This window comes from Piliocolobus tephrosceles, chromosome 3 (genome assembly GCF_002776525.5).
Source record: "Piliocolobus tephrosceles isolate RC106 chromosome 3, ASM277652v3, whole genome shotgun sequence".
Taxonomy (NCBI): domain Eukaryota; kingdom Metazoa; phylum Chordata; class Mammalia; order Primates; family Cercopithecidae; genus Piliocolobus; species Piliocolobus tephrosceles.
The window spans coordinates 102522440-102547276 of record NC_045436.1 but is presented as its reverse complement, the minus strand read 5'-3'; the positions used below and the strand labels follow the sequence as shown (position 1 = coordinate 102547276).

Genomic DNA, 24837 nt, shown 5'->3' with positions numbered 1-24837 from the left:
AGGCAGGAGAATGGCATGAACCCAGGAGGCAGAGCTTGCAGTGAGCTGAGATCCGGCCACTGCACTCCAGCCTGGGCCACAGAGCGAGACTCCGTCTGAAAAAAAAAACAACAACAAAAAAAGACTTTTAAAGTGCAGTAATGAAATAATAATGGCTAACATTTTGACTACTTACTATGGGCAGGGAATATTACCTTAGGGGCCGATCATGTGGGCCAAAATTCCAAATTCCCATAAGGAAAGCAGGTGTTCAGCATAAACCATATTGTTTGCACAAATAATTTAGACACACAGTGTGCCACTTTTAAGAGTTTGGGGAGTAGTGGCTGGGCACGGTGGCTCACGCCTGTAATCCCAGCACTTTGGGAGGCTGAGGCAGGCGGATCACGAGGTCAGGAGATCGAGACCATCCTGGCTAACACAGTGAAACCCCGTGTCTACTAAAATTACAAAAAACTAGCTGGTCGTGGTGACGGGTGCCTGTAATCCCAGCTACTAGAGAGGCTGACGCAAGGGAATGGCATGAACCCGGGAGGCAGCACTTGCCGTGAGCCGAGATCGCACCACTACACTCCAGCCTGGGCGACAAGGTGAGACTCCACCTCAAAAAAAAAAGAGTTTGGGGAGTAGTGAGAGCCGTCCTGAAATCAAAGTTCTCAGATGCCAGCCAAAGGTTAACCTTGCGAGCAGGCCTGCTATGTTAATTCTTTTTTGCATTGCTAGACGAAGAATAAAGACATTCCCTGTCATGTATCTTTTTGTTAGGAAGGAAAATCTTTCCTGGTTTCTCTCTCACTACATTCTATCTCAATACCATTAGCTAGGCTGGGTTGCTTATATCCTCACTGCAGTAAGACTGGGAAGTTAAATGCCTAGAATTTCTGACCTCTGTATTGGAAGACAGATTCTGCCAACAAGGAGGAAGGGCAGTAGAAATGGAAGAAGAATATCTGTTAGGAGTTGTGTGTTTTTCTAACTCATAATTGTCAATCCTATTGTTTTTAAGGGTAAGGGACTCAGAGATACATGGCTAGGAAGAAGAAGCACCATGGCATTTACTTTTTATATAAAATACAATCAAATTTATTAGCAATTTTTTCATTATATAGGTTAGCTTTTGTTGTAATATGCAAGACACATTTGTAGACAAAGTGTTTAAGACAAAATCTGTGTCAGTAAACTGAACAGAAAACCCAAAAATTACCCCTATTTATAAACAGAACAAAATAACCCCACTCTAAATTACTGTTTGATTTATTAGTTTAAATGAATTGTTTTTACTAAAACTGTAATACTGCAATTTTATTTGCACACAAAAATTTTTGTCAACACTATTGTATGGTTGATTTTACAAATTGATGATACTATTCTTCAAAAAGGATAATTTTTTTTTTTTTTTTTTTTTTTTTTACTGTAAGAAGTTTAATCATTTCTCAGTAAAGCTATTATTTCTTGGTTTGACTTTTAAAAATTTCCTTTACTTCTGACAGAATACTTTTGACATAGTCAATTAAACAAATAGCCAATTCATGCCAAAAAACCAGTTGGAATTATCAGATAAATGTAAATGGGTTTTTACAGTGAAACAAAAACCAACAAGATGTATTTCCTGATAATAAGGTTGTGTTGTCTTGCCATGGACTAAAACAAAGCAGTCCTATAATGGAAAATGTAAAGCTTGCTTACCCAAAAATCTCAGTACTAAAGGAATGCTACCAATTCCAGTAAAGTATTGTTGATATTGGAAATAACTTCTAACGTTAGACTGCTAAGATGTAGATTTAGATTTAAGAAAGCTGAAATGCCTTTCATAAACCTCAGACCTAAAAATTATACTTGGTTTTTGAATTAAGAAAAAAACCTGATTGTATTATAATTGTACTGATTACCTAAGATGTAATTACTAATTGAAGTTAAGGGATTGTCATCCAGATTCTGAGCATTAACTAACAAGTTTGAATCTGCTACTGAACTACATGTCTAGTCCTAGCATATATTATAGTACACAATTTGTTTTTAGCAGATTTTTCAAGTTCCTAGGAATTAATGGACCTATTAGTTGTAGGTTTTAAGAGTAACTCTTTCACGGTCTGTTGATTGGAACTAAGGATTTATCATGTTTTGTTAGTCCAAGTGAAATTTTAGAAGACGGCATATGCTATTGAATTGATTTTGTTTTCTGTTAGCCGAATACTTTTAAGAATGACTTTCTAATAATGCAGATACAGAAATTACATAGTGACTATGCCAATAAAACCTGACAAGCCATTTTTAAGTTGAACCATAAAGATGATCAAATATTATTAGTTTCATATGGTTCAATATGATATTTATATGAGTGTATTTCTGCAAGCACAGGTACATAGTGTCGTTATTCAGTAGAATATTTGTGTGTTAATTCTGTTTTGATCCTCATTTTCATTCCCTACTGTCTGTCAACCCTGAAAGTTATTACTTGTAACAAGTAGGAAGCAACTTGTTAGAAAATAACATATATTAATTTGCATTCATTATAACATTTTACAGACAATATAGTGTTAGACTTGGAAAACATGTTAGAGGTCCTCTGAGGCCACCCCAGTCACCTAATATAGGAAAATCCCTATGACATCCTCTCCAGATGGTTATTTCCCTCTGCTTAACCACTTAAGGACATTATCTCAAGGGTTTTTCTATATTATTAGAACGTACATATACGATACTGAAAACTACCCAATTTTAACTCACTGGCCTCAGTTCTGCATTCTGTTAGGAATACCATAAAAAGACTACTTCTTCCAGATGGCAAATGTTTTAACATTAAAAGATAGACATCATATCTCCTACTCTCTTCCCCAAGAGAAACAGTTCCAGCTATTTCCAAGTCATAGGCTCAAAACTTAGGATTTAAAGAACTTTAAGGATTATTCCAGCAGTAATCTGATTTATAGGGTCTAAGCTACTTTCAATTCGAATTCCCTACATTGTCTGATGCAGTGCCTTATAAATAATGAGCACTGAATAGATATCTGTTATGTGACTGTAAGACTGAGAGGGCAAATGAGATTTGAATTTATTGTCATTCAGTAAATATTTGTTGAGAATCTGTTGTGTACTTATTGAGAATCTGTTGTGTACTGGCAGTTGTCCTAGACATTTGGGGATACACCAGGTAACAAAAGAGACAAAATCTCTGTCCTCATTAGTTTTACATTTTGTTGTCAAATACATTCAATAAAGATTAATTCTATAATATCAAGTGTTGTCAATGTCATGAAGTGTTATGTAATTGGTTAATGGTATGAGAGGGTGAGGGAGTGGGTGATGCTGGTATTTTAGATTGAAGTGGTCAAGGAAGGCCTCATAGAGATGTTACCTCATAGAGATGAGGTAAGAATTGATCAATGAACTGAATGAAGTGAGGCAGCTCAGACGTGGATATTTCAGACAGGAGTTAATATAGTTTAGATATTTGTCCTGCCCAAATCTCATCCTGACATGTAATCCCCAATGTTAGAGGTGGGGCCTGGTTGGGAGGTATTTAGATCGTGGGGCCATGGCGGGTGGGTGGGCAGATTTCTCATGAATGACTTGGATCATCCCCTTGGTGATAAGTAAGCTCTCGCTCTGGGTTCATACGAGATCAGGTTGTTTAAAAGTATACGACACCTCCCCACGCACGTTTTCTCTCCCTTGCTCCTGCTTTCACCATGTGACGTGCCTACTCCCCCTTCTCCTTCTCAGCTTCCTGAGATCTCCCTAGAAGCCTCCCAACACCATGCATTCTATAAAGCCTACAGAACCATGAGTCAATTAAACCTCTTTTCATTAGGGATTAGCTAGCCTCAGGTATTTCTTTATAGCAGTGCAAGAACAGCCTAATACAGGAGTGTTCTAGACAAATGCAAGGGCTTAATTCAGAGTCACGAAGACTGGAGTTGAGTGTGTCAGGACTGAAGGGGAGAGAGTGAATAGTTGAGATGAGATAGTTTGAGGAAAAAATATTGTAGGGAGCTGTGAGCTTGCGTATGAAGTTAAATTTGTATTCTAAGTGTGATGGGAAGCCATGAAGCATTGGAATTACGTGATTAGACCTACATTGAAGAGTCACTAGTGAGAATAGACTACTGGGGGACAAGAGGGAAAGCAAAGCAACCTGTTATAGTCCTATTGTCATAATTTTCTAGGGCTTTACTATCTAGTGTGGTAGCCACAAGTCCCATGTGGCCATTTAAATTTACATTAATTAAAATTAAATAATTAAAAATTCAGTTCGTCTGTTGCACTGATCAGATTTCAAATTATATGTCTACAGACAGTCCTCGACTTACAAGGGTTCAACTTAATGATTTTTTTACTTTATGATGGTGCAAAAACAGTAGGCATTGAGTTGAAACAGTACTTGGAATTTTGAATTTTGATCTTTTCTTGGGATAGTGATATGCAGTAGGACACTCTCTCACAATGCCAATCAGTGGCAGAGAGCTACAGCTCCCAGTCAGCCACACGATCACAAGGGTAAACAGTTGACACGGTACCCTACAGTGTACTGTATTCAACAAATTACCTGAGATATTTAACACTTGATTATAAAATAAGCTTTGTGTTTGATAATTTTGCCCTACATAAGCTAATGTAAGTGCTCTGAGCACATTAGGCCAGGCTAAGCTATGGTGTTCAGAAGGTTAGGTATATGAATCAGGAGTAGAAATAAGTTTGATTCTAGAGAAAATAAATGGAAGAGTAAGCCCAGATAACTTCTTAAATCACAGATGAAACATTATAAATCTATGTATATTCCAGTAATTAAAACAATTTCAACTTAATATTTGGAAATTGTCAAAAATTCTATTCAAATTGCTCCATTCTAAAAGTGATTTTGACATTACCAGTTTCCATTTTGAAATATTTTACACATTCCAGTTTTTAAAACATCTAATTTTTGTATCTGAGCAGTGACATGAGATTTTATCCTGAATCTTTCCAAATATTGAGGCCTTTCATTTCTTAGGAGAAGTAGAAAAGGTGGTGGAGGGAGGGAAGAGTCCGGATTTCAACTCCTGTCACCATACCACATTTCTATATTTCTGAATGTTTTCTCTTAACATCTCTGATTATTATATCTGGCTTAAGGTAGAGCTTTTCTAAGAGTAGTAGTATGGTAAGAGAGGTCATTTCTGCAGCTAAATTTCAGAAAATCAAATCCTGCAGTAAGCAAGTTACTTTCTTTTCTTTTCTTTCTTTCTTCTTTTCCCCCCACCCAATAGTTGTCTCCATGATGAGGTCATGGAGAAAGTCCCAGTCTGGTGCTAGTTTGTTTGTTTGACTTGCTAATCTCCCTTTTTAACAAATGGAGACATGTCCCAAGCTTGGAGTATTGCTGCACAGGCAGGCCACACTCTTGTGGCTTGTATTCAGTAACATTACTGTGTTCTCATGTATCATATTGATAGTGACTTTTGTACTTACCTTCTATTTATGGAACATTTTACTGGTTTTCCATTTAAGAACATAATATTGATCTAAGATTTCCTTTTTAAATATATTCAAATGTAAAAAAGACATTTAAAAAATATTAAGTAAGGGCATTTGGGTATGGTAAGTTTATAAGGGGAGGAAATAAATCTTAAATAAATTTTATTATCATTAATTATTATTATTTTTGAGACAAGGTCTTGCTTTGTTGCCTGGGCTAGAGTGCAGTGGCGCAGGCCCGGTTCACTGCAACCTTGACTTCCCCAGCTCAAGCAATCCTCCCACCACAGCCTCCCAAGTAGCTGGGACCACAGGCACACACCACCATGGCCAGCTAATTTTTGTATTTTTTTTAGAGATGGGGTTTCATCATGTTGTCCAGGCTGGACTCCTGAGCTCAAGCAGTCTGTCCACCCTGGCCTCCCCAAAGTGCTGGGATTATAGGTGTGAGCCACTGCAGCCACAGAAATTTTATTCTTAAGAGAAAATAGGTGACTTAGCAAGATGGTTCATTAATGCAGTAAACATGTGGGTTATTTGTAAAGGGGAATAGAGCAAAAACATTCTAGGACCTGTTTCTCCAAGTTTCATGACCTAGAACTGTAATAGAACATTTTGTCTAAATAGCCAACATTACTGATATAATGAAACATAAATACTACACTGCAATTAAATTTAATTTTCAAATTATATCACAAAATGTACTTATTTATGTACAGTTTATGTTTTCCAGTTTAACAAAGGAAATGATATTTCTACCAAGTGCTCTTCCCTAAATCAGTACATCACTCTCTTTCTAGGGGGTCTAATTTCAGGCTAGCTAGCTTTACCTCTGGGAATTATAGAAGTGATTTTAGAAATAAATGTCAAATAGCGATTACTCCTGCTCTGTTTCCCTCTAATTAGCCAAGTGTTTACAACTAATAGGCATAGCTAAAGATTTTTATGTTTTTGTTTAGGTATCTGTTGTCGTAAGAAGACTCACACTGCTGTTTTTCTCTTGCAGCACCACCTGTTTCTCCCTAAAACACAGATTTATGACTTAATTCTCTGCCATGTAGGACACCTATTACCTCCATTTGGATCTTGTGCTTCCAGTTTCTCATTTGTTTAATGAATTCTGTACGCTTAGAAGGTACACAAAGCCTGGGCTGGGGTACACATATGGGGATCACACTGCAGGCTGTGAATGTATACAAAAATCCTTTGTTGTGGGTGTGATCACTTTAACAATTAGTGGATAAAAATCTCTTGTATTCACAATAAGCAATTGCATATTTAAAAAATTTTTATCTCCATTTAAAAATGTAGCCCTCACGTATTTAGACTTTACCATATAAATTTTAATTAAGTTCAGTTCCACTCTCAAGTCCCTAGAATTATGGCAAAATGCTCTCAAAGATAGCAGACTTTCTTATAAAGTTAACCAGCCTCCTTAGTGCAATATGTATCTGCAATTTCTTATCTGCAATTCAAAATCCAAAAATGTCTGAAAAAGCAAAAGTGTTTTTTATAACTCATTTGAATGCAAAACTGTCCTTGAGCTTTTTTGGTGGCAAAACCTGACTGAACTGCCATGAAGCTATTTACAGTTTTTATTTATCCCACTTAGTGTAAATATTCATAAGTTTACTGCAGAAATATTGATGTGTTAGATTACTGGGTGTTGCCCCAGACCTTTGCTGCGGGTGTTTCAGAATACAGAGTATAAGCACTGCATTACTTTTTAAAAAATAACACAGCTGGTCCAGAATTTCTCATAAGTAGTTGGAAACCCATGTGTAAATAAGAATATGCATAAGAGATAAAGTGAAGCTAGATATTTTTCTTTTTTTTTATTCTTTTCCTTTTTTGTCAGTCATATTCTTCTTTGTCTCTTCCTTTTCCTTCTCTCCTCCTCATCCTCCTTCCTAATAAAAGTCTGTAGCAATAACCCAATAAGCAATATCAAATGTGTCGTGTTCTGTCCTTAATACATTTTAAATGACCTCAATAAGATCTATAGTTCATTGTTTATAATAGAATCCATAACAGACAGAACCTTAAATAAACATTGTTCTTTCCTAAACAGCTTATCTGCTTTGTGTCTCCAAAAGGTCATTTGAGTTATCATTGCAACCGCATGTATTTTCTTCCCAGTCGCACACTGAGTAATTACCACGCAAATTATGTTACATTTATCTTCAGACTGATAGCGTATGGAGAATAAGACCATTGCCCTTATTTTGTGCTCTGTCAATCAGCGTGAACATAGATTATAAATTTGACTTTTTAACATTTACTGTAGCTTAGATTTTTCTTTTAATTTAATAAAGGCTAATTCTTAAAAAACATCCTGTAGTTTTGAGAGAGATAATTACAAGAATACAAGCTTATGGAGAATCTTTGGTAATAACTAAGCACATAAAGCCCTTTTTAATGTAGGTTAGTAAAACATTACCTATTTGCTATGAATTTACTTCATTTGTTTCTAATGATGGGACTCTAGGTCTTAAAATGAAGGGAAAAAAATTGAACTTTAAAAATATAACCAATAACGAAGGGTTTAGTGTTTTACATGAAAAGAGATACACAGTGTATGGACCTTGTTTGGATCCTCATTTCAACAAATGCAATTTAAAAGCCAAACCTATTCTGAGATAATCAGGGTTCTCTAGAAGAGGTGGTTTTTGGGCAAAGCCACTTAGTCTCCTTTTCTTGTTAGTCTTCATCTCTCTGTCCTTGGATGTCTCTTCTGTCTGTGTGTACTACTTTAGAGTCTCACGAAATTTCAGGGCGTTAAAATACAATCTGTATGTTGACTATTCTAAATGTTTATGCCCACTGCATATATTCAGTTATCTACTTAGCATCTTCACTTGAATATCTAATCAGCATTGCAAACATAACATATAAAATCAAACTCTGAAACTTTCCCTCCAAACCAACTCCTTTCACAGTCTTCTGTCTTAGTTAATGGTAACTCCCTCCTGCCAATTTCTTAGGGCAAAGAGCATCAATATCAACAAAAACTTTTGGCCCTTCCTTCAAGATATTTCCAGAATCTGATCACTTCCCACCTGTCTCACCACTACCAGTTTGGGAGCTGAATGTCCCAAATGTTTTTATGTTAAGAACCAGGGAAGCTGATGCTGTAACTCAAGTCAGAGGCTGAAAACTTCCCAGGGGTCTGCTGGTGTAAGTCATGGAGTCTGAAGACGGGCAGGTATGCAGTTCTGATGTCGAAGGCAGTGGAAGAAAAGTTTGTTCCAGCTCTGAGAGACAGACCAGTTCACCTTCTGTGTGTGTCCTATCCAGGCCCCTGACTAATTGGATGGTGCCTGCCAGTATTGAGGGAAGATTTTCTCTACCAACTCCACTCAGACTCATATACTAATCTCTGGAAACCCCCTCACAGACACACCCGAAATAATGCTTTACCAGGTTTCTAGGTATTTCTTAATCCAGTCAAGCTGACGCCTAAAACTAAATCCACAAGTCTACTCCTTGTCAACTTGGCACTCATATGCATCTCCTCAAACCATAATTCATTTCCAAATAAAGACAATAACAAGGTAATAGTTTCATCTAACATGATGCAACTATCCTGTGATTGTGATTTTCAAAATTTTAGAATTTAGGGATTTTGATCTTTTGAAATTTCAACATTTGGGATTATGACTTTCAGGATTGTGTCTTTTGGAATTATGATCCAAATTCTTTACTTGCTGCCCAGAATGTTCTTTCCTGTGTATATGCACATCTCACTGTCTCACCTCCTTTAGATCTTTGCTCAGATGACAGACTCTCAGTGAGGCCTTCCTTGATTATTTTATTTTAAATGTCTACTTTCTGACTTTCCTGCTATTCCCTAGGCCTCCTTCTTAGTTATTTTCCTCCATCACATGTATTAGCATACGATATTCTAGTTGTACTTATTTATTTATTGTCTGTCTTCTCCATAGGACCAATTATTTTTGTCTGGTTTATTCACTCTTAAATCCTCAGCGTTTAAAACAGTGCCTGGCTCATAGTAAATAATAAATATTTGTTAATTGATTAAATAAAAACCTAGCACCTATCAATGCATAACACATAATAGTTGTAATAAATATTTAAATAAATGAAGGAATTAATAATCTAATTGGTGGATCATCCCATTCTCTTCCAATTTATTTGACTTTCTTATAGCTTTATTTTCTTTTTTATACTGCATAGACCCCGTAATCTTCCTCACAATAACTCCTGCCACAACTCTCAACTCTCTTGCTGCAATATCCTCCAAGCAAATCTTTGACTTCTCTGTACTTATTTGTTGGTTGCTAAATGCAATGAGGATCTGATCTCTGGCTCAAGGGACAGCCAAAAAGAGAATACCCAGGGACCGGTGCTCTCATTATAAGATGATATATGATTCTGTGGTACCTGAGCTCTGCAGCTCTAATAGTCCCTTTGCTTTGTTTAGTTTCTAGTTTTGTAGACCTAAAATAGCCCTTTGTTGAATAGTTAGTTCAGTTGCTAAAATCAAGGATGAGCATGGTAAGGAAGTATTCAACTAGCTGACCTCTGAGTAATTAGGAAAGTCTGGCATTGACTGCTCCTCTTAGAATTAACATCAGAGGAGTTATTGGAATTGAGGGTTAAAGCTTTATCCAAAAGCTGAGTGCAGTGGCATGCCTATAGTTGCAGCTACTTGGGAAGTTGAGGCGGGATTGCTTAAGGCCAAGAGTTTGAGGATGCAGTGTGCCATGATCATGCCTGTGAATAGCCACTGTACTCCAATCTGGTTAACATAATGAGAACCTGACTCTAAAAAGCAACAAAAAAGCTTTATCCAAAGATGCAATGGTTCTTTAACATTATTGTGTATGGGACTTACCCGGGGAACTACAGATTCCTGAATACACACTGAAAGCCATTCTTTGAGGGTATATAGAAGCAAATGGGCAGGTATATATAGCATTTGAAATAGATCATGAGGACTACCTCACTAAGCCAATGAATGAGGCCATTAGACAAGAAGTCCTCCACCTAACTTATTTTCATCTCTACACATGCTTCTTTCCCTTTGACTTCAGCAGACCAGATGAAGTATCATTGGAAAGATAAGCACTTTCTAATCTTTGTGACTTTACCTATTGCTTACCCACCTCCTCCTGTACCTTGAAACTTGCGTGATCTGACTGGTATTTACCACTTCATCTCTTGTCTTCTCTTCCCCTTCCCTAGGTAATCTACAGAATTTGAATACCTCCTACTGTTTCTTGTCTCTCTCTTAATACAGGTTATTTCCTCTACCTGGAAGGCCTTAACTATACCCCCCTTATATCTTCTTTATCTACCCTCTTCCTGCTTATACCCTCTTCCCTCATCCCAACCTCAGAATCATTTCTAAAATCTTTCTTTCTGGTCTAATGAAATGCCCTTTTTGGAATCCCATGGCAGTTTGAACCATTATGACATTTAACACAATATAAATTGTAATCATTGATTTATCCTCTCACCTGCTAGATGTTTTTAGTTTTTTGTTGTTGTTGTTGTTGGTTTGTTTTTGTGTGTGTATATGTGTGTGTTTAATGTCTGGTACCACACCACACCTATTCAATTTTTAGTCCAAGACTCATGGTCCTGAAGTCTAAAGGCTTGTTGGTAGAATTCAGTCCTTGTGATTGTAGGACCTTTTCTTCCTGGTCGTTGGCTGGGATACACTTTTGGCTCCTAGAGGCCACCCTTAGGTCTTTGCTATATGCCTCACTACATGGGGAGTTTACAACATGAAAGGAATATTGAGGACAATCTCAGAATGCTGCTTAGCACGCTATTTTTTACAATGTAAAGGACAAATATGAATTTTTACTTGATCTTTTGTGTTTTATCCATATTTGTTTCCTTTGGTTGCTGTCCACTAGACATTTTAAGTCTATGTAATTTAGGAAGATCAGCAGTATCCTAAAGCAATGATCTTAACATAAGTCTGTGGGTAGCAAGGAAAGGTGATATAGAAAGACAATAGTCAACATCAAAATTCTACCATTGCATTGTTTTCTGTTGGTGCTTTCCAGTTGGTGAAGAGAAAGAACAAATGTGAAATTAGAGATTTTCCCCCTAGTTTTACTTTTCTCCTAAGTTTAAGTGATGCAGAGAGGGACTGAAGAATTCTAGAGTATTTCTTCTTATTCTTTGAAGCTGTCCTTTGAAAGCAGGGAATAGACATGCATGATTTCTATTTAGATAAGTAGTTGACATGAACCAGAGGCCCAGAAAGGCAATTTAGACTTGTGTTTATTTTAGTTTATCTTCTTTCACACGGAAAGCATAATGGAAAAGTTGACAAATACTAAACATTGCTCCAACTGCAACAAAAATATTTAGATACATGCTGTTTCTACCTTGTGGCAACATCCAATTAAAACTTCACTGAGCTTTATCCCCTTTTCTCCTTAAAATTCCAATTCTTTCTTAGTTTTTTATAACATATAGGCAATACTTTTTTTTTTTTCTCTACTACCTGATCTATAACTACTCCTAATGGAAATAAATATTAATGTATTTTTTATTAGGGAGATGAACCCTTAATCTTTTACACCTCTAATAGTGCTTTTATTAGTGAGAGTGCAAAGATAATTTGAACCCTTTGCATTGTTGGTGGGGATGTAAAATGGTACAGTTACTATGAAAAACAGTATTCCTGAATAAATTAAAAATAGAATTACCATATGATTTAGCAATTCCACTTTTGGGTATACAGTTGAACCTTAAGTTTTGGGTGAGTCAAAAGTTATATGTTGATTTTCAGCTGTGCAGAGGGTCAGTTCCCCTAATGCCTGCATTATTCAAGGGTCAACTGTATATCCAAAAGAATTCAAAGCAGGATCTCAAAGAGATATTTGCATACCCATGTTCATCACAGCATTATGTGTAATAGCCAAGAACTGGAAACAACACAAATGTTCTAAACAGGTGAATGGATACAGAAAATGTGGTATATACATATACGGTAAAATATTTTGCAGCCTTAAAAAAGAAGGAAATCCAGTCACATGCTACAACATGGATGAACCTTAAGGACATTATGTGAAGCAAAATAAGCTAGTCACAAAAGGACAAATACTAAATGATTCCACTCATATGAAATATCTAAAATAGTCAAAATCATAGAAACAGAAAGTACAAAGTTGGTTACCAAGGGCATTAAACACCGTAAGTTGGTGTTTAATGGGTATAGAGTTTCAGTTTTACAAGGTAAAATTCCAGAGGTCTGTTCAATAATGATGTGAATATATTTAACACTACTGAACTATACACTTAAAAATGGATTAAAATAGTAGATTTAACATTATGTATTTTTTTACCACAATAAAAAAAAATGGGAAAAGTTAACTTTTAGAAAACAAATTTACCATTTATTATTATTTCTTAAAAAGCAAGTGTTACTTGAAGTTGTGCTTAGTTTCTTCTAACAATAAAAAAAATCTGGGCAGCTTCATGGAACAAAGAAAAGGATTGCTGTTTCACCTTTGGTTGGGTTTAGTTTTTGTTTTGTTTTTTTTTTTTTCTCTCTTCTCTTTCTAAACAGCTTTATTGAGGCATGTTTGACATATTTAACTGTACATATTTAAAGTGTATAATTGGTTAAGTTTTGACATATGTATGCACCTATGAGATCATCATCAGATCAAAATAATGGACATATTTATCACCGCCAAATGTTTTCACATTTCCTCATGCCACTTTTTAATCTTTCCCACGTGCCTCTCCGTAGGGCAGTACCATCTTTAGGCAACCACTGATCTGCTTTCTGGAACTGTAAATTAGTTTGCGTTTTCCATAATTTTGTATAAATATAATCATACAACATGTACACTTGTTTCTGTCTTGCTTTCTTCATTTAGCATAATTATTTCAGATTTATCTATGTTGTCACATGTATCAGTAATAATTTTTATTGCTGATTAGTATTCCATTGTGAGGATATACTAAGATTTTTTTTTTTTATCCATTCACCTGTTGATAGATATTTGCTTGTTTCCAGTTTTTAGCTGTTACAATTAAAACTGCTATGAACATTTGTGTACAGGTCTTTGTGTGGACATATGCTTTAATTTCTATTGGGTAAGCAGCTTGGCATGGAATGGCTAGGTCATATGTTAAGTGTGTATTTAACTTTTTAAGAAACTATATTAACAGTTTTCAAAGCGTACCATTTTACATTCCCACTAGCAATGTACGAAAATTCCAGTTTCTCTACATCTTTGTCAACGCTTAGTATGCTTTGTCAACACATTGTGGTTAATCTTTTTAATTTTAGATATCCTCATAGCTATGTAGCCATATCTCATTGTTTTATTTTTATTTTCCTAATGACTAATGATGTTGAGAATTGTTTCATGTGCTCATTTACTAGCCATATATCTTCTCTGATGTCCATTCAAATCTAAAAATACTGGATTTTTAAAAATTATATATCCTGGATATAAGTCCTTTATCAGTTATGTTATTTGCAGTATTTTTCCTTAGTTTGTTATTCATTTTTTAACAGTTCTTTATTTTCAGATAGCAAAGATGTTTAATTTTGATGAATTCCAGTTTATCAATTTTGTTTTTCTATTCTGGGTCATGCATTTGTTTTCATATATATAAAAACATTGGCTAACTTAAGTCACAATGATTTTCTCCTAACTTTTTAATGGCCTTCAAGACCTTATTGTGCACAGAAAAGCCTATTGAAAATTATTTTTAAATGAACATTCTTATTACATTAAAACTTCTAAAACCTAGGTCTTAAGTTGTTTTGTTTTGTTTTTAATGGGGTCTTGCTCTGTTGCCCAGGCTGGAGTGGAGTGGTGTGATTATAGCTCATTGCAGTCTCCACCTCTCAGGCTCAAGCAATCCTCCCAACTCAGCCTCTCAAGTAGCTGGGACTATAGGTACGCACCACCATGTTCAGCTAATTTTTTTAAAAAGTATTATATGTAGAGACGAGGTATTGGTGTATTGCCCAGGTGGCCTTGAACTCCTGGACTCAAGTGATCTTCCCACCTTGGCCTCCCAAAGTGCTGGGATTACAGGTGTAAGCCACTGCACCTGGCCATAGTTCTTAAGCTTTTAATGTCAATTTAATTATATTTTCTATTTATACATGCAGAAAGTTTCAAGGGACCCTTTGTTTGAGTATATAATCTCATTTTCAAATCTACTCAATTAACATCCCATAAACATTTTCAACTGCATTAATACAATTAAAAGCCAATTTAAAAGTATTTCATGTATCTGACAAAAAAACCTTCCCAAGTACCCAAATAAGACTTCTAATGAATGAAAACTTATATAGTAAGACTTATGTATGGCAAACCTTTAAGGGTCTCTTGTATGTTCCAGTGGCATTTTGTATGTTTTAAAATACAAGCCTCAACCATTTTCTCATTACAGTATTTAAATTGGAATCACCATGCTAAACTGTTGTTCTAACTCACCTATTTCTCTTAGCTAAGATACTATGTATGTACAGATTCTTTAATTTAAAAAAAATACTAATATATGGGCTTGTGTCTCAAACTTTTCTATACTTAATTCTGAATCTTCCTGAATGAAAAGATGCTTACAATTTTGGGGTTGCCTTCTCAACTCAGTGTGGTTTCTTAATGACCAAAGGTGTCCTTAGCCGGGATGCTGAGTGAATCCTTGCTCAAAACTAGTGGCATACACAGAGCTCTATTTTATACCTGCTTTGTTCTTGAAACAGCATGTTTCTATAGCCCTATTTCTTTAGATTCAAGTTAAATATTCCTAATTAATCTGTCTCCAGACAGGTTATTTTATCACTTGATTGGATTTAGTTAATCTGTTTACTATTCATTCTGTTCTCAATCACTCTTATGTGCTTCCTGTGAGTACCACAGTCCTTCAGGATTAAAATGACATCTGTTAGAATCTCTTTGTGGCTTTGTCTCTGTGAGCAGTTTTAAGGTCATGTCAGTAATATCTGTGTTAACCAAAAACATAATAATGATTCTGGTTATGTGATAGAAATAATTTTTCTTATTTGAAATTTTTTCCAAAAACTTTCTAGTTATCATGTAGCATATAACTTTCAAGAGAATAAAAGTAAATAATATGGCTATGTTTATCGTAAAATTTAGCCTGTCATAGGTTAATGTGATAATGCCTGTCATGTATCTGTACTCCCAAGTTATCTAGTACTGTTTCTAAAGGAAACAATTGAAGCAATAGGCTTTAAAAAATTTTTGTAACTAATTCCGTCCTCATCTGTTGGTTGACTTCAAGCTTTTTTTCCTCCACTTTCCTTTTTCTTTTTTGCATTCCTCTTCAACTTCTGCATTTCCTTCATTCCCTTGTTATCTTTGGAGCTAATGATCTAAAGTGCTATAATAATGGTAAATAACCATATATAAGAGAGAAAGATGGTGCTAGTAGGCAATTTATAAGCTGATAGCTTTATTGTTTGTTTTCTAGAAAGCTGCTGTAATACTACATTAAATTCTGACATTGGGTGATCAGAGTGAGGCAATTTTTAAAAAAGTCTTTAAGTTCTTGCTTAGCAAAGCTGTAGATTAAAAATATTAAATCTATTCTGATAGCTTGATGATAACTTTGAAAAACAAATGTTCCTGTCTATGTTTTGGAGTTCTAAGACGTTCTAACCAGAAATGTTCATAAAGATCCTATATTGAATATACAAAAAAAAGTTTAAATAAAAATTAACAGGGTATTGTTATAATTTATACCCTTATCAATCAAGCAGCAGACATATAATTAGTAATCTTTGTAGCTAGAAAAATTAATTGCTGAAAAAATTCTATTGTGTGAGAAGTTACTTTTAACCTTTTCATTTTTTTATTTATAGGGAATAATTATATTTTAAAACCCAATTTATTTTTAAAAAGTAAGTAAAAACAGTATCTTAGGATTTAAAACCTAGTCTGTCTCTTGTGCTCTCTATATATACACACATATATGTATGTGTGTGTGTATGTATATATAAAGCCAACATACTGGTTTTACAATGGGATACGTAAGATATCATCATAAGCAAGTTATTTTGTTCTCCTTTTTTCCTTCCTTCCTTCCTTCTTCCCTTCCTTCCTCCCTTATTTCACCAGAGGAAGTTCTGCCTCTATATAAAAACCCAGGTCGATAATTCCCTCCTTGCCCTTTGGTAATACTAATGACTACAGTCACTTAAACTCCATAATTAAAAGTACCTAGTCAGTATATTAATCAATATTTCAATGTTCACTCAGAGCTAAAACTTTTCCCTTCCCTAGCTAAGATTATCTATAGATGGAAGACAGTGTGATTAGCTTGTCTTTTTGTTACTTTTCTCCTCACCCACTGGCAAGTTGCTATATCTCACCCCATCAGGATCTAAAGAAGAGAGAAAGCGAGGTAAACAGTTTTTGTTGTTGTTTTTACCAGACTCGTGTTGTGAAATTGCTTTACTGTTTTTGAACTTCATATGTGTTTAAGGCTGGCCCTTTTTTCTTGTGTGTACTTTTGTGGGTTCTTCACAGTCCTTCACTGAAATTATACCACATGTGACACTACAGAAATTTTTCCCTCCAGCTAGCCAGTAACCCCTAACCCTTCTAGCCCTCAGCTTAGTTTTCTTTCAAGCCATTCCACAGTAGAAATAATTCTAATTTGAATATTTCTTCTTTCTCTTTCTCCTCTTCTTTCCCTACTCTCCTTTTCCCCTCCTTCCTCTGCTCCTCCTCCCTTCGTCCTTTTTCTTGGTGGTGGTCTGGGTACTTCCAACCCAGAGTTGGAATTTTTTCAACAGCTTTTCGAGATATACTTCACATACAATAAAACTTACCCTTTAAAAAAATTATTTTTAGTTTTTTAGAAACAGTCTCACTCTGTCAACCAGGCTGGAGTACAGAAGCATGATCATAGCTCACTATAACCTCAGACTCCTGGGTTCAAGTGAGCCTCCCTTTTCAGCCTCCTAATAGCTAGGACTACAACAGGCACCACCATGCCCGGCTAATTTTATATTTTGTAGAGATGAGGGTCTCCCTGTGTTGTCTAGGCCGGTTTTGAACTTCTGGCCTGAAGCAATCCTCCTGCCTTAGCCTCCCAAATTGCTGGGATTACAGGCGTAAGCCACTATGCTCAGCCTTCACCCTTATAAAGTGTATCTTTAGTGATTTTTAGAATTTTTGTGCAACCACTGCCACTATCTAAATTTTAGGACATTTTAATCCTCTGGGTAGGATTTCGTATGGGTCCAGACTGGCCCTCTGTGTGGCTGTGCTTCCTTGCTGCTCTCTTACCCTGAGCAGTGGAAGTATAGCTGGCTCCTGATACAGTATGCCTCCTCATTCTTGTGTACCCTCACCTGTCTACCTCTTGTTGCTGCCTCAGAGTGATAGGCAACACCTTTAGATTCCTAAAGTGTGTATTAGGCTCTGTCTGCTGTGCCCTCCACTAACTCCAGAGAACATATATCAAGGACTCCCAGGGGTCCCATTGAAGCTTCTTTCACTGGCTTGAGGTAAAAGGAAGGTACCTTTCCACATCCCTCCCACTTTGGAGGAGACATGAAAATCAGCACACAACTCTCTTCAAAGAAATTCTTGTGCAATCTTTGCTCTGTTCTTTATACCCTGAGTATAGGCTTTAGAGCTATCTAACCAGTTCTCAGACATATTACTTTGGAAATTTGCTACAAGGTAGTCCTTCTTACAAGTCATGTTGGTGTCTGATTGCTAATAGTATCTGATCCCTCTGTTGAAACTTCCAGTTTATTAATATTTTTCATGTAGAAGATAACTCACATATCTTTAGAAAGGAATGAAGCTTCTACTTTTTTCTCTTGAATAAATATGCTATTATATCATAAAGTCAATGAGAACCTAGAAACTTTGGCATGGGCAGGGGATCTAAATAAATAATCGCACTTCTTGTACAACCTAAGTAAAAGAGCTTTTGGCTTTTTTAAAGTAGTATCTTATATTTTCCTTTCAACTATCACATTGTGTATATAAGTAGATACCCTGGAGGCAGACTTTAAGCCTAAAATGTTTTAGTAAACATTTAAAAAGGAAAGTGAAAGGACAAGACTGGCCTCATTTATAGTTGGAATTGCTTTCTTCAGTCAGGATTAAGTATCATAAATCTAAATTAAAAGAAAATAGTAGATTGTCTTGTTAGTTGAGTAAACAAAGTCAACTTTTATCTAAAACAGATGTTTTTATAGGTTAACTTTTAAACTCCTTATTTGGCTTCTTTTCCAAATCTGCTTCTCCCTTACAATAGAAATATACTATATACGTTATGCTTAAATTGGTTTTGTCTGGGTAGAAATCTTACGAATCACTCTAAAGAACAATTTTCAAGCTGTGTCAATTTAGGAAAATTTATATAGAAGGATTTTAACTAGTTACATTTTCCTCTTTTAACATAAAAATAGGTTTATTAAGCTCTGTAGAAAATCTTAAGTTTTATCAGTATATCTATCATCTACTTAATTGAACGCCATTGGAAAAATTGACCTGACAAAAATTTCAGGACAGACACTTTTCTGATCTTTTATTAATCCACCGTCTGTAGAATCATATATCAAAGCATGTTCACAAGCATAACCACTTCCCTTGTCATAGCCACCCAAAATGACATTTTTATTGTTACTATCATTCCTGTGTTACAATAGGGAAACAGAGGTTTAACGGAAAAGTTACTTTCCCAGGGAAAATGGTGAGTTGCCAACAAAACTGGGTCTGGAAATACTTAATTGCATTTAGTGCAAAATATACAGTTACAGTATATGTAGGAGATAATAGAAATCAACTAAAGAATGGAAGAAATGTGTTCCATCTTATTCCCAACTTCCCCTACCATGGCTATAGGTTCTCCTGTCTATTTCTCTCTACTTTTATATCTGGGATGGATAGGATGAAACCTGGAACAGAAATCTGAAAGGCCTTCATTCAGTTCAGTCTGACTGCTTTGGTTTATGATCTGTATTTTTGTGCCTCCTAGTACCCTGGGGTCTCTGCCTTTTTCCATGAAGTAGTCACCACCCCCATTCTCCAGTTCTGTCTCTGAAGTTGACTGTGTTGGGCTTGGGCAAGTGGTTATTTTGAGGATTTTTCCCTCCGATTCCTTTACCTTCTATGAGTTTAAGGTAACATTTAGATTGATAGCCATATTGAGAAATTAGGTAGACAGAGGGCTTATAGTCTGTCATCACTGATGTAGAGCTTTCACTACTGCAAGTACAGTTAAGTTGCTGATGCATTAACCGTCTGTTACCTTTGTTTCCCAGGTAATATGCACGTGTCACTAGCTGAGGCCCTGGAGGTTCGGGGTGGACCACTTCAGGAGGAAGAAATATGGGCTGTATTAAATCAAAGTGCCGAAAGTCTCCAAGAATTATTCAGAAAAGGTAAGCTGCTGCTGCTGCTGCTGCTGTTGTTGTTGTTTCAGTATTCGGTAGCTAAAAAACAGATACAGGGTCAGAGATTAGATTTTTGTTTCATTATTCCTGTGCCTTTGGCAGAGTATGAAAGGAATACTTTCCTTATCTTTTTTAGGGCTGAAAAAGCTCAGCTATTATCTATATTCATTAGAATATCTTCTATGTGCCCAGCATTGCACCAGGCAGCAAAAGTTTAATGGTGATTGAAACCAAAACAGTTCCTCTCAGTTTAGAGCTCACAGTTCAATGTGGAAAATAGCTATTAATAAAATATTTGGACCAGGCATGGTGGCTCACACCTGTAGTCCCAGCACTTTGGGAGGCTGAGGTTGGGGGGTCACTTGAGGTCAGGGGTTTGAAACCAGCCTGGCCAACATGGTGAAACCCCATCTCTACTAAAAATACAAAATTTAGCTGGTGTAGTGGTGGGTGCCTGTAATACCAGCTACTCAGGAGGCTGAGGCAGGAGAATCACTTGAATCCAGGAGGCGGAGGTTGCAGTGAGCCCAGATTATGCCACTGCACTCCAGCCTGGGAGACAGAGTGAGACTCCATCTCAAAAAATAAATAAATAAAATAAATAAATAAAAATTATATATATATATATATATATATATATATACACACACACACACACACACATTTGTACTGTATAAACAAATGTAAAAAATGCAGCCATGTCAAGGGCTAAAAGGGAGGGATTCAGTGACTCTCTGAGAAGTCATAATAGGAGGATTTGACTTGGTCATGGGGCAGAAAAGGAAGGCACTCCTACATAAGTCATTCTTGTGCTAAGACCCAAAAGAAAAGTTAACCAGGTGAGAGGGAGGGGAAAAAAATCTGGTAGAGAGAATAATACAGGCATCCCTGTTACTCTAAATTGTAATAATATAGGATCAACAAATATTTTGGTGTTTCCCTGTAGAGGGGATCTCTTGGTCCAAATGGTTGTGTGACATTGTGGAGTTAGAAAAGTTAGAGTCATCTTTTGGTTGTCCAGAAATATTTGATATCATGCCAGGAGTTGCACATGAAGATGGTGTTTGCCATTCACAGCACGTGACCAAAACTTATTTAGAATGGTAGGTGAAAAAACCAAGCTTCATCTAAAGAATTAGTCTCTAAAATTGATTTGAATGCATGATATATCAGGCACAAAAAAGCCTGACAGAAATAAGTAAGGATTGAGGGTAGTGATAGTTCTGAAAACGTGGTACCAGCAACATTAGCATCTTTTGAAAACTTGTTAGAAATGTAACAATAAAACACACATTAGAGACCTACTGAATAAGGAACTCTGGGGGTACAGCCCAGCAATTTGTGTTTTAACAAGCCCTCAAGGACATTCTGATGCATGCTAAAGTTTGAGAACCATCTATAGGATAGAGTTGCTAAAGACCAGGAGCCATGGGAACCTTTTGAAAGATGTAGGGATAACTACTGATTGAGTACAGGAAAGTATAGAGACGGGGAAGAGTGTGTGGGGACAAGTGGTAAAGCTTTGTTATTTTTGATGTTGTTTTTTAATTCAGAGACAGGATTGTGAAGAAATAGTGTTAGGGCCCATGCATTGGTGCTGTAACCTTTATGTTTGATGATCTTTAATTAGAGTTAGTATTAATTTAAAGAACATTTATTCATTTGATCTAATATCACTTAACCAAAAATCTGGCTATTTTAAATAAACATTATTGCTTTGTTTGCTTTACTTTATTTTTCAGAAAATTTTCAGAAAATTGGAAATTATAGACACTCCAGAGTATTCAGAATGTAGCTGTGCTCCAAAGGTGTTATTGAAGGAAAGATATGTTGATGGCATTATTTAGTCCATTAATAATTGTCAATTAATATTTAAGAAATACTTTCTACTTGTGAGGTATTGTGTGGAAGATCCGAATAAGTAGGTGTCACTTTTGCCCTTAAGGAATTTATTCAGATAAAAGACACAACTGCAAATTTACCACTTCAAAACAATGTGCCAGATGAGTGACATAGACAATAAGTACTGTAGACAATAAGTACTACAAATATTCAGAGGAGGAAGAGAGAATACCTCTTTTTATTATACTAATGGCAGGATTATTGCTCAGGCCATGACTCATAGAATAGAAAGCATCTTGCATACTGTAAGTACCTAAGGGTTTTTCCTTGTTTTCACATTTCATAATGTTAATAGAGATCAAATGAATATAAAGGTGTTGTCATTGAGAGGCAATTATTGCATAACATATTGGCACATTATAATTAAAAGACTTACCAGATGTAGTATAAAATTAATTGTGAGGTAGCTGTGTCTTAAATGCTGTGCAATAGGAGCTGGTTAGCATAAGGCCTCCAGTCTAATTCACAGAGTATTATCAGTAATACAGAGAGATTGAATTTGATTTCTTTGGCAGTTTGAAGATTACCAATTGTCATGATTGCCAATTGGAAATTTCTGTGTATTTGGAGGAAATAAATTCTTATTTGATTTAATTTATCAGAAATTTATGAGTTTTCATTCTTTGTATTTGATTACACAATATCTTTTCATATATTTGATCACACAATATCTTTTTGTCACAAGTTCTTCTCCTGACTCTTGTAACAAATTGAAATAAAATAATTATTAGTTTTTTTATTTTATGGATGGATGTTGGTTATCTTAGTTCTCTCATAGAGTCCTTTTGCATAACACTGGGAGTGGCAGGGGGGAAAAAGCGGGTAAAATATAATAGTGTCCAAGAAGTTTATTTGTTTTTTAAAATGCTTTCTTGTCAATGACTTTTCCCCCGTATCATCTTGAACTTGCACATTGTTCCCGTTTCTTTTTCAGACTATGAGTGCAAGCATGCTATTGACATTCCTATAAGAGGGGGCTGTAAATAAGCATTTCTATTGGGGTATTATTGAACAAAGGTCAAGAAAATTATCTGTTTCTTCGTATTTTTGAGCCTCCCAGCAATTGAAGGCTTTCCATTTTTAAAAGCAAAATTGCTATGGTTATTATTCATAGGATAATGATATCTAAGCATGGCCTTGTTGAAAGACACCATCTTCAAGTGAACTTCTCTTCAGAGGAGGGAAAATGTAAAACTTTTAATATTCATCCACTTCTAAACATGTAGATGAAGGTGATGATGAAAGCTGGTTCTTGTTTTGGTGTAAGTTTCTTAGTTTTGTTGCCTTGTGGTTACTAAAACATGCAATCTGTATGACTACCCTGAGAAATCATAAGATAGTATTTTTTGAGATTTTCTTGTTATCTTACACATGATCTATCTTTGTAAATATTCTGTGGTTTGAAAAGAATCGTACTGTCTATTCCTAAGCTATAGCCTAAGCTCATTAATGTTTGTGCTTACAATTTTTTTAAACTTTATTGGTCTGTATTCTTCATCTGTCAAATTCCTAGGGATAGTCAAAACTTCCCACTATGATTGTTTTTGTCTGTCTTCTTCTGTAGTTACATATTTTCATGCAATTTTGTGTGATACATGTGATGGCTAATAACTAATATAAATGGACAAGATATTTTATTAATATAAAGTAAGCTTTTTTCTTTCTACAAATCATTGCAATAAATTCTGTTATCTGCTCTTAATATTGCCACCTTTGTGTCATTTTTGTTGACATTCACCCACCTTTCCTATCTCTAGTATAGCTTTCCTCCTTCCTTAATTTTCACATCCTCTGTGCTGTAATTTAGGTACTTTTTGTGAATAGTAGATAGCTAGATTTTATTTTTACCTAGCTGAGGAGTTGCTGTTCTTTAATTAGGAAGTTAATTGTAGTTATTGAAATAAAAGTTCTGGGAAACTTTTACTAAGAATCTTCCTGTGTTATGATTTCCCAGTTGTATGCCTTTCAGTTCGTCTTTTCTTCTTTTTTTTTTTTTTTTTGAGATGAAGTCTCACTCTGTCACTCAGGCTGGAGTGCAGTGGTGCAATCTCAGCTCACTACAACCTCCACCTCCCGGGCTCAAGTGATTTTTGTGTCTCAGCCTCCTGAGTAGCTGAGATTACAGGCATGTGCCACCACACCTGGCTAATTTTAGTAGAGACGGGGTTTTACCATGTTGGCCAGACTGGTCTTGAACTCCTGACCTCAGGTGATCCACCCACCTTAACCTCTTCAAGTGCTGGGATTACAAACGTGAGCCACCACACCTGGCCCACTTCATCTTTTTAACCGATTGAGAATCCTAGCTTATGTCAAAAACATATATACATTTAAGATTTTAACTTTTATATCATGGATGAATTCATGTAGGAGCTCAGGGTTCCTACATAAAAAAAAAATGCTATTCTCTTGCTTTTTATGAATAATCTTTAAAAGTGAGGTTATTGCTACCTTGGAAAACTTAGCTTACAACTGTAGTAATTGTCCAAAACAGTATTTTGTTGTTGTTGTTGTTGTTATGGAACTGTTGCTCTCTGCAGAAAACAGCTCTTTCGAATCTTGAGGTTTTAGGGTGTTAGGTTGATTGATTAGTCAGAGGAAGAGACTGAATTTCCCTCACTTAGGCAAGGATATAAATCCCTTTGTAACTAGTCACTTCTGGTTCCCTATTTAATAAATAAAAGAATAATTAATGAAATGAGTAATTTCAATAAACGGTTAAAAAGATGATAGAATAGGCTGGGCGCGTTGGCTCACGCCTGTAATCCCAGCACTTTGGGAGGCCGAGGCAGGCGAATCACGAGGTCAGGAGATCCGGACCACGGTGAAACCCTGTCTCTACTAAAAAATACAAAAATTAGCCGGGTGTGGTGGAGGGCGCCTGTAGTCCCAGCTGCTCCGGAGGCTGGAGAATGGCGTGAACCCAGGAGGCGGAGCTTGCAGTGAGCCGAGATCCCGCCACTGCACTCCAGCCTAGGCGACAGAGCGAGACTCCATCTCGAAAAAACAAAAAACAGAAACAAAAACAAAAAAAAATAGAATAAAGCATTTGATAAAGAGAAATATTAAAAGCAAGCCAG

At 35.9% G+C, this 24837-nt stretch overlaps 1 protein-coding gene across 4 annotated transcripts in view; it reads left to right on the top strand.

The window, feature by feature from the left end:
• PTPN13 (protein tyrosine phosphatase non-receptor type 13) overlaps positions 1–24837 on the top strand; it is a 222244-nt gene that overhangs the window by 19360 nt on the left and 178047 nt on the right. For all 4 annotated transcript variants that reach the window (XM_023198105.2, XM_023198108.3, XM_023198107.3 and 1 more), the window contains exon 2: positions 19724–19843. In XM_023198105.2, coding sequence (XP_023053873.2) covers positions 19729–19843 — 115 coding nt within the window. In that variant the 5' untranslated portion in view covers positions 19724–19728. The remainder of the gene's footprint in view (positions 1–19723; positions 19844–24837) is intronic.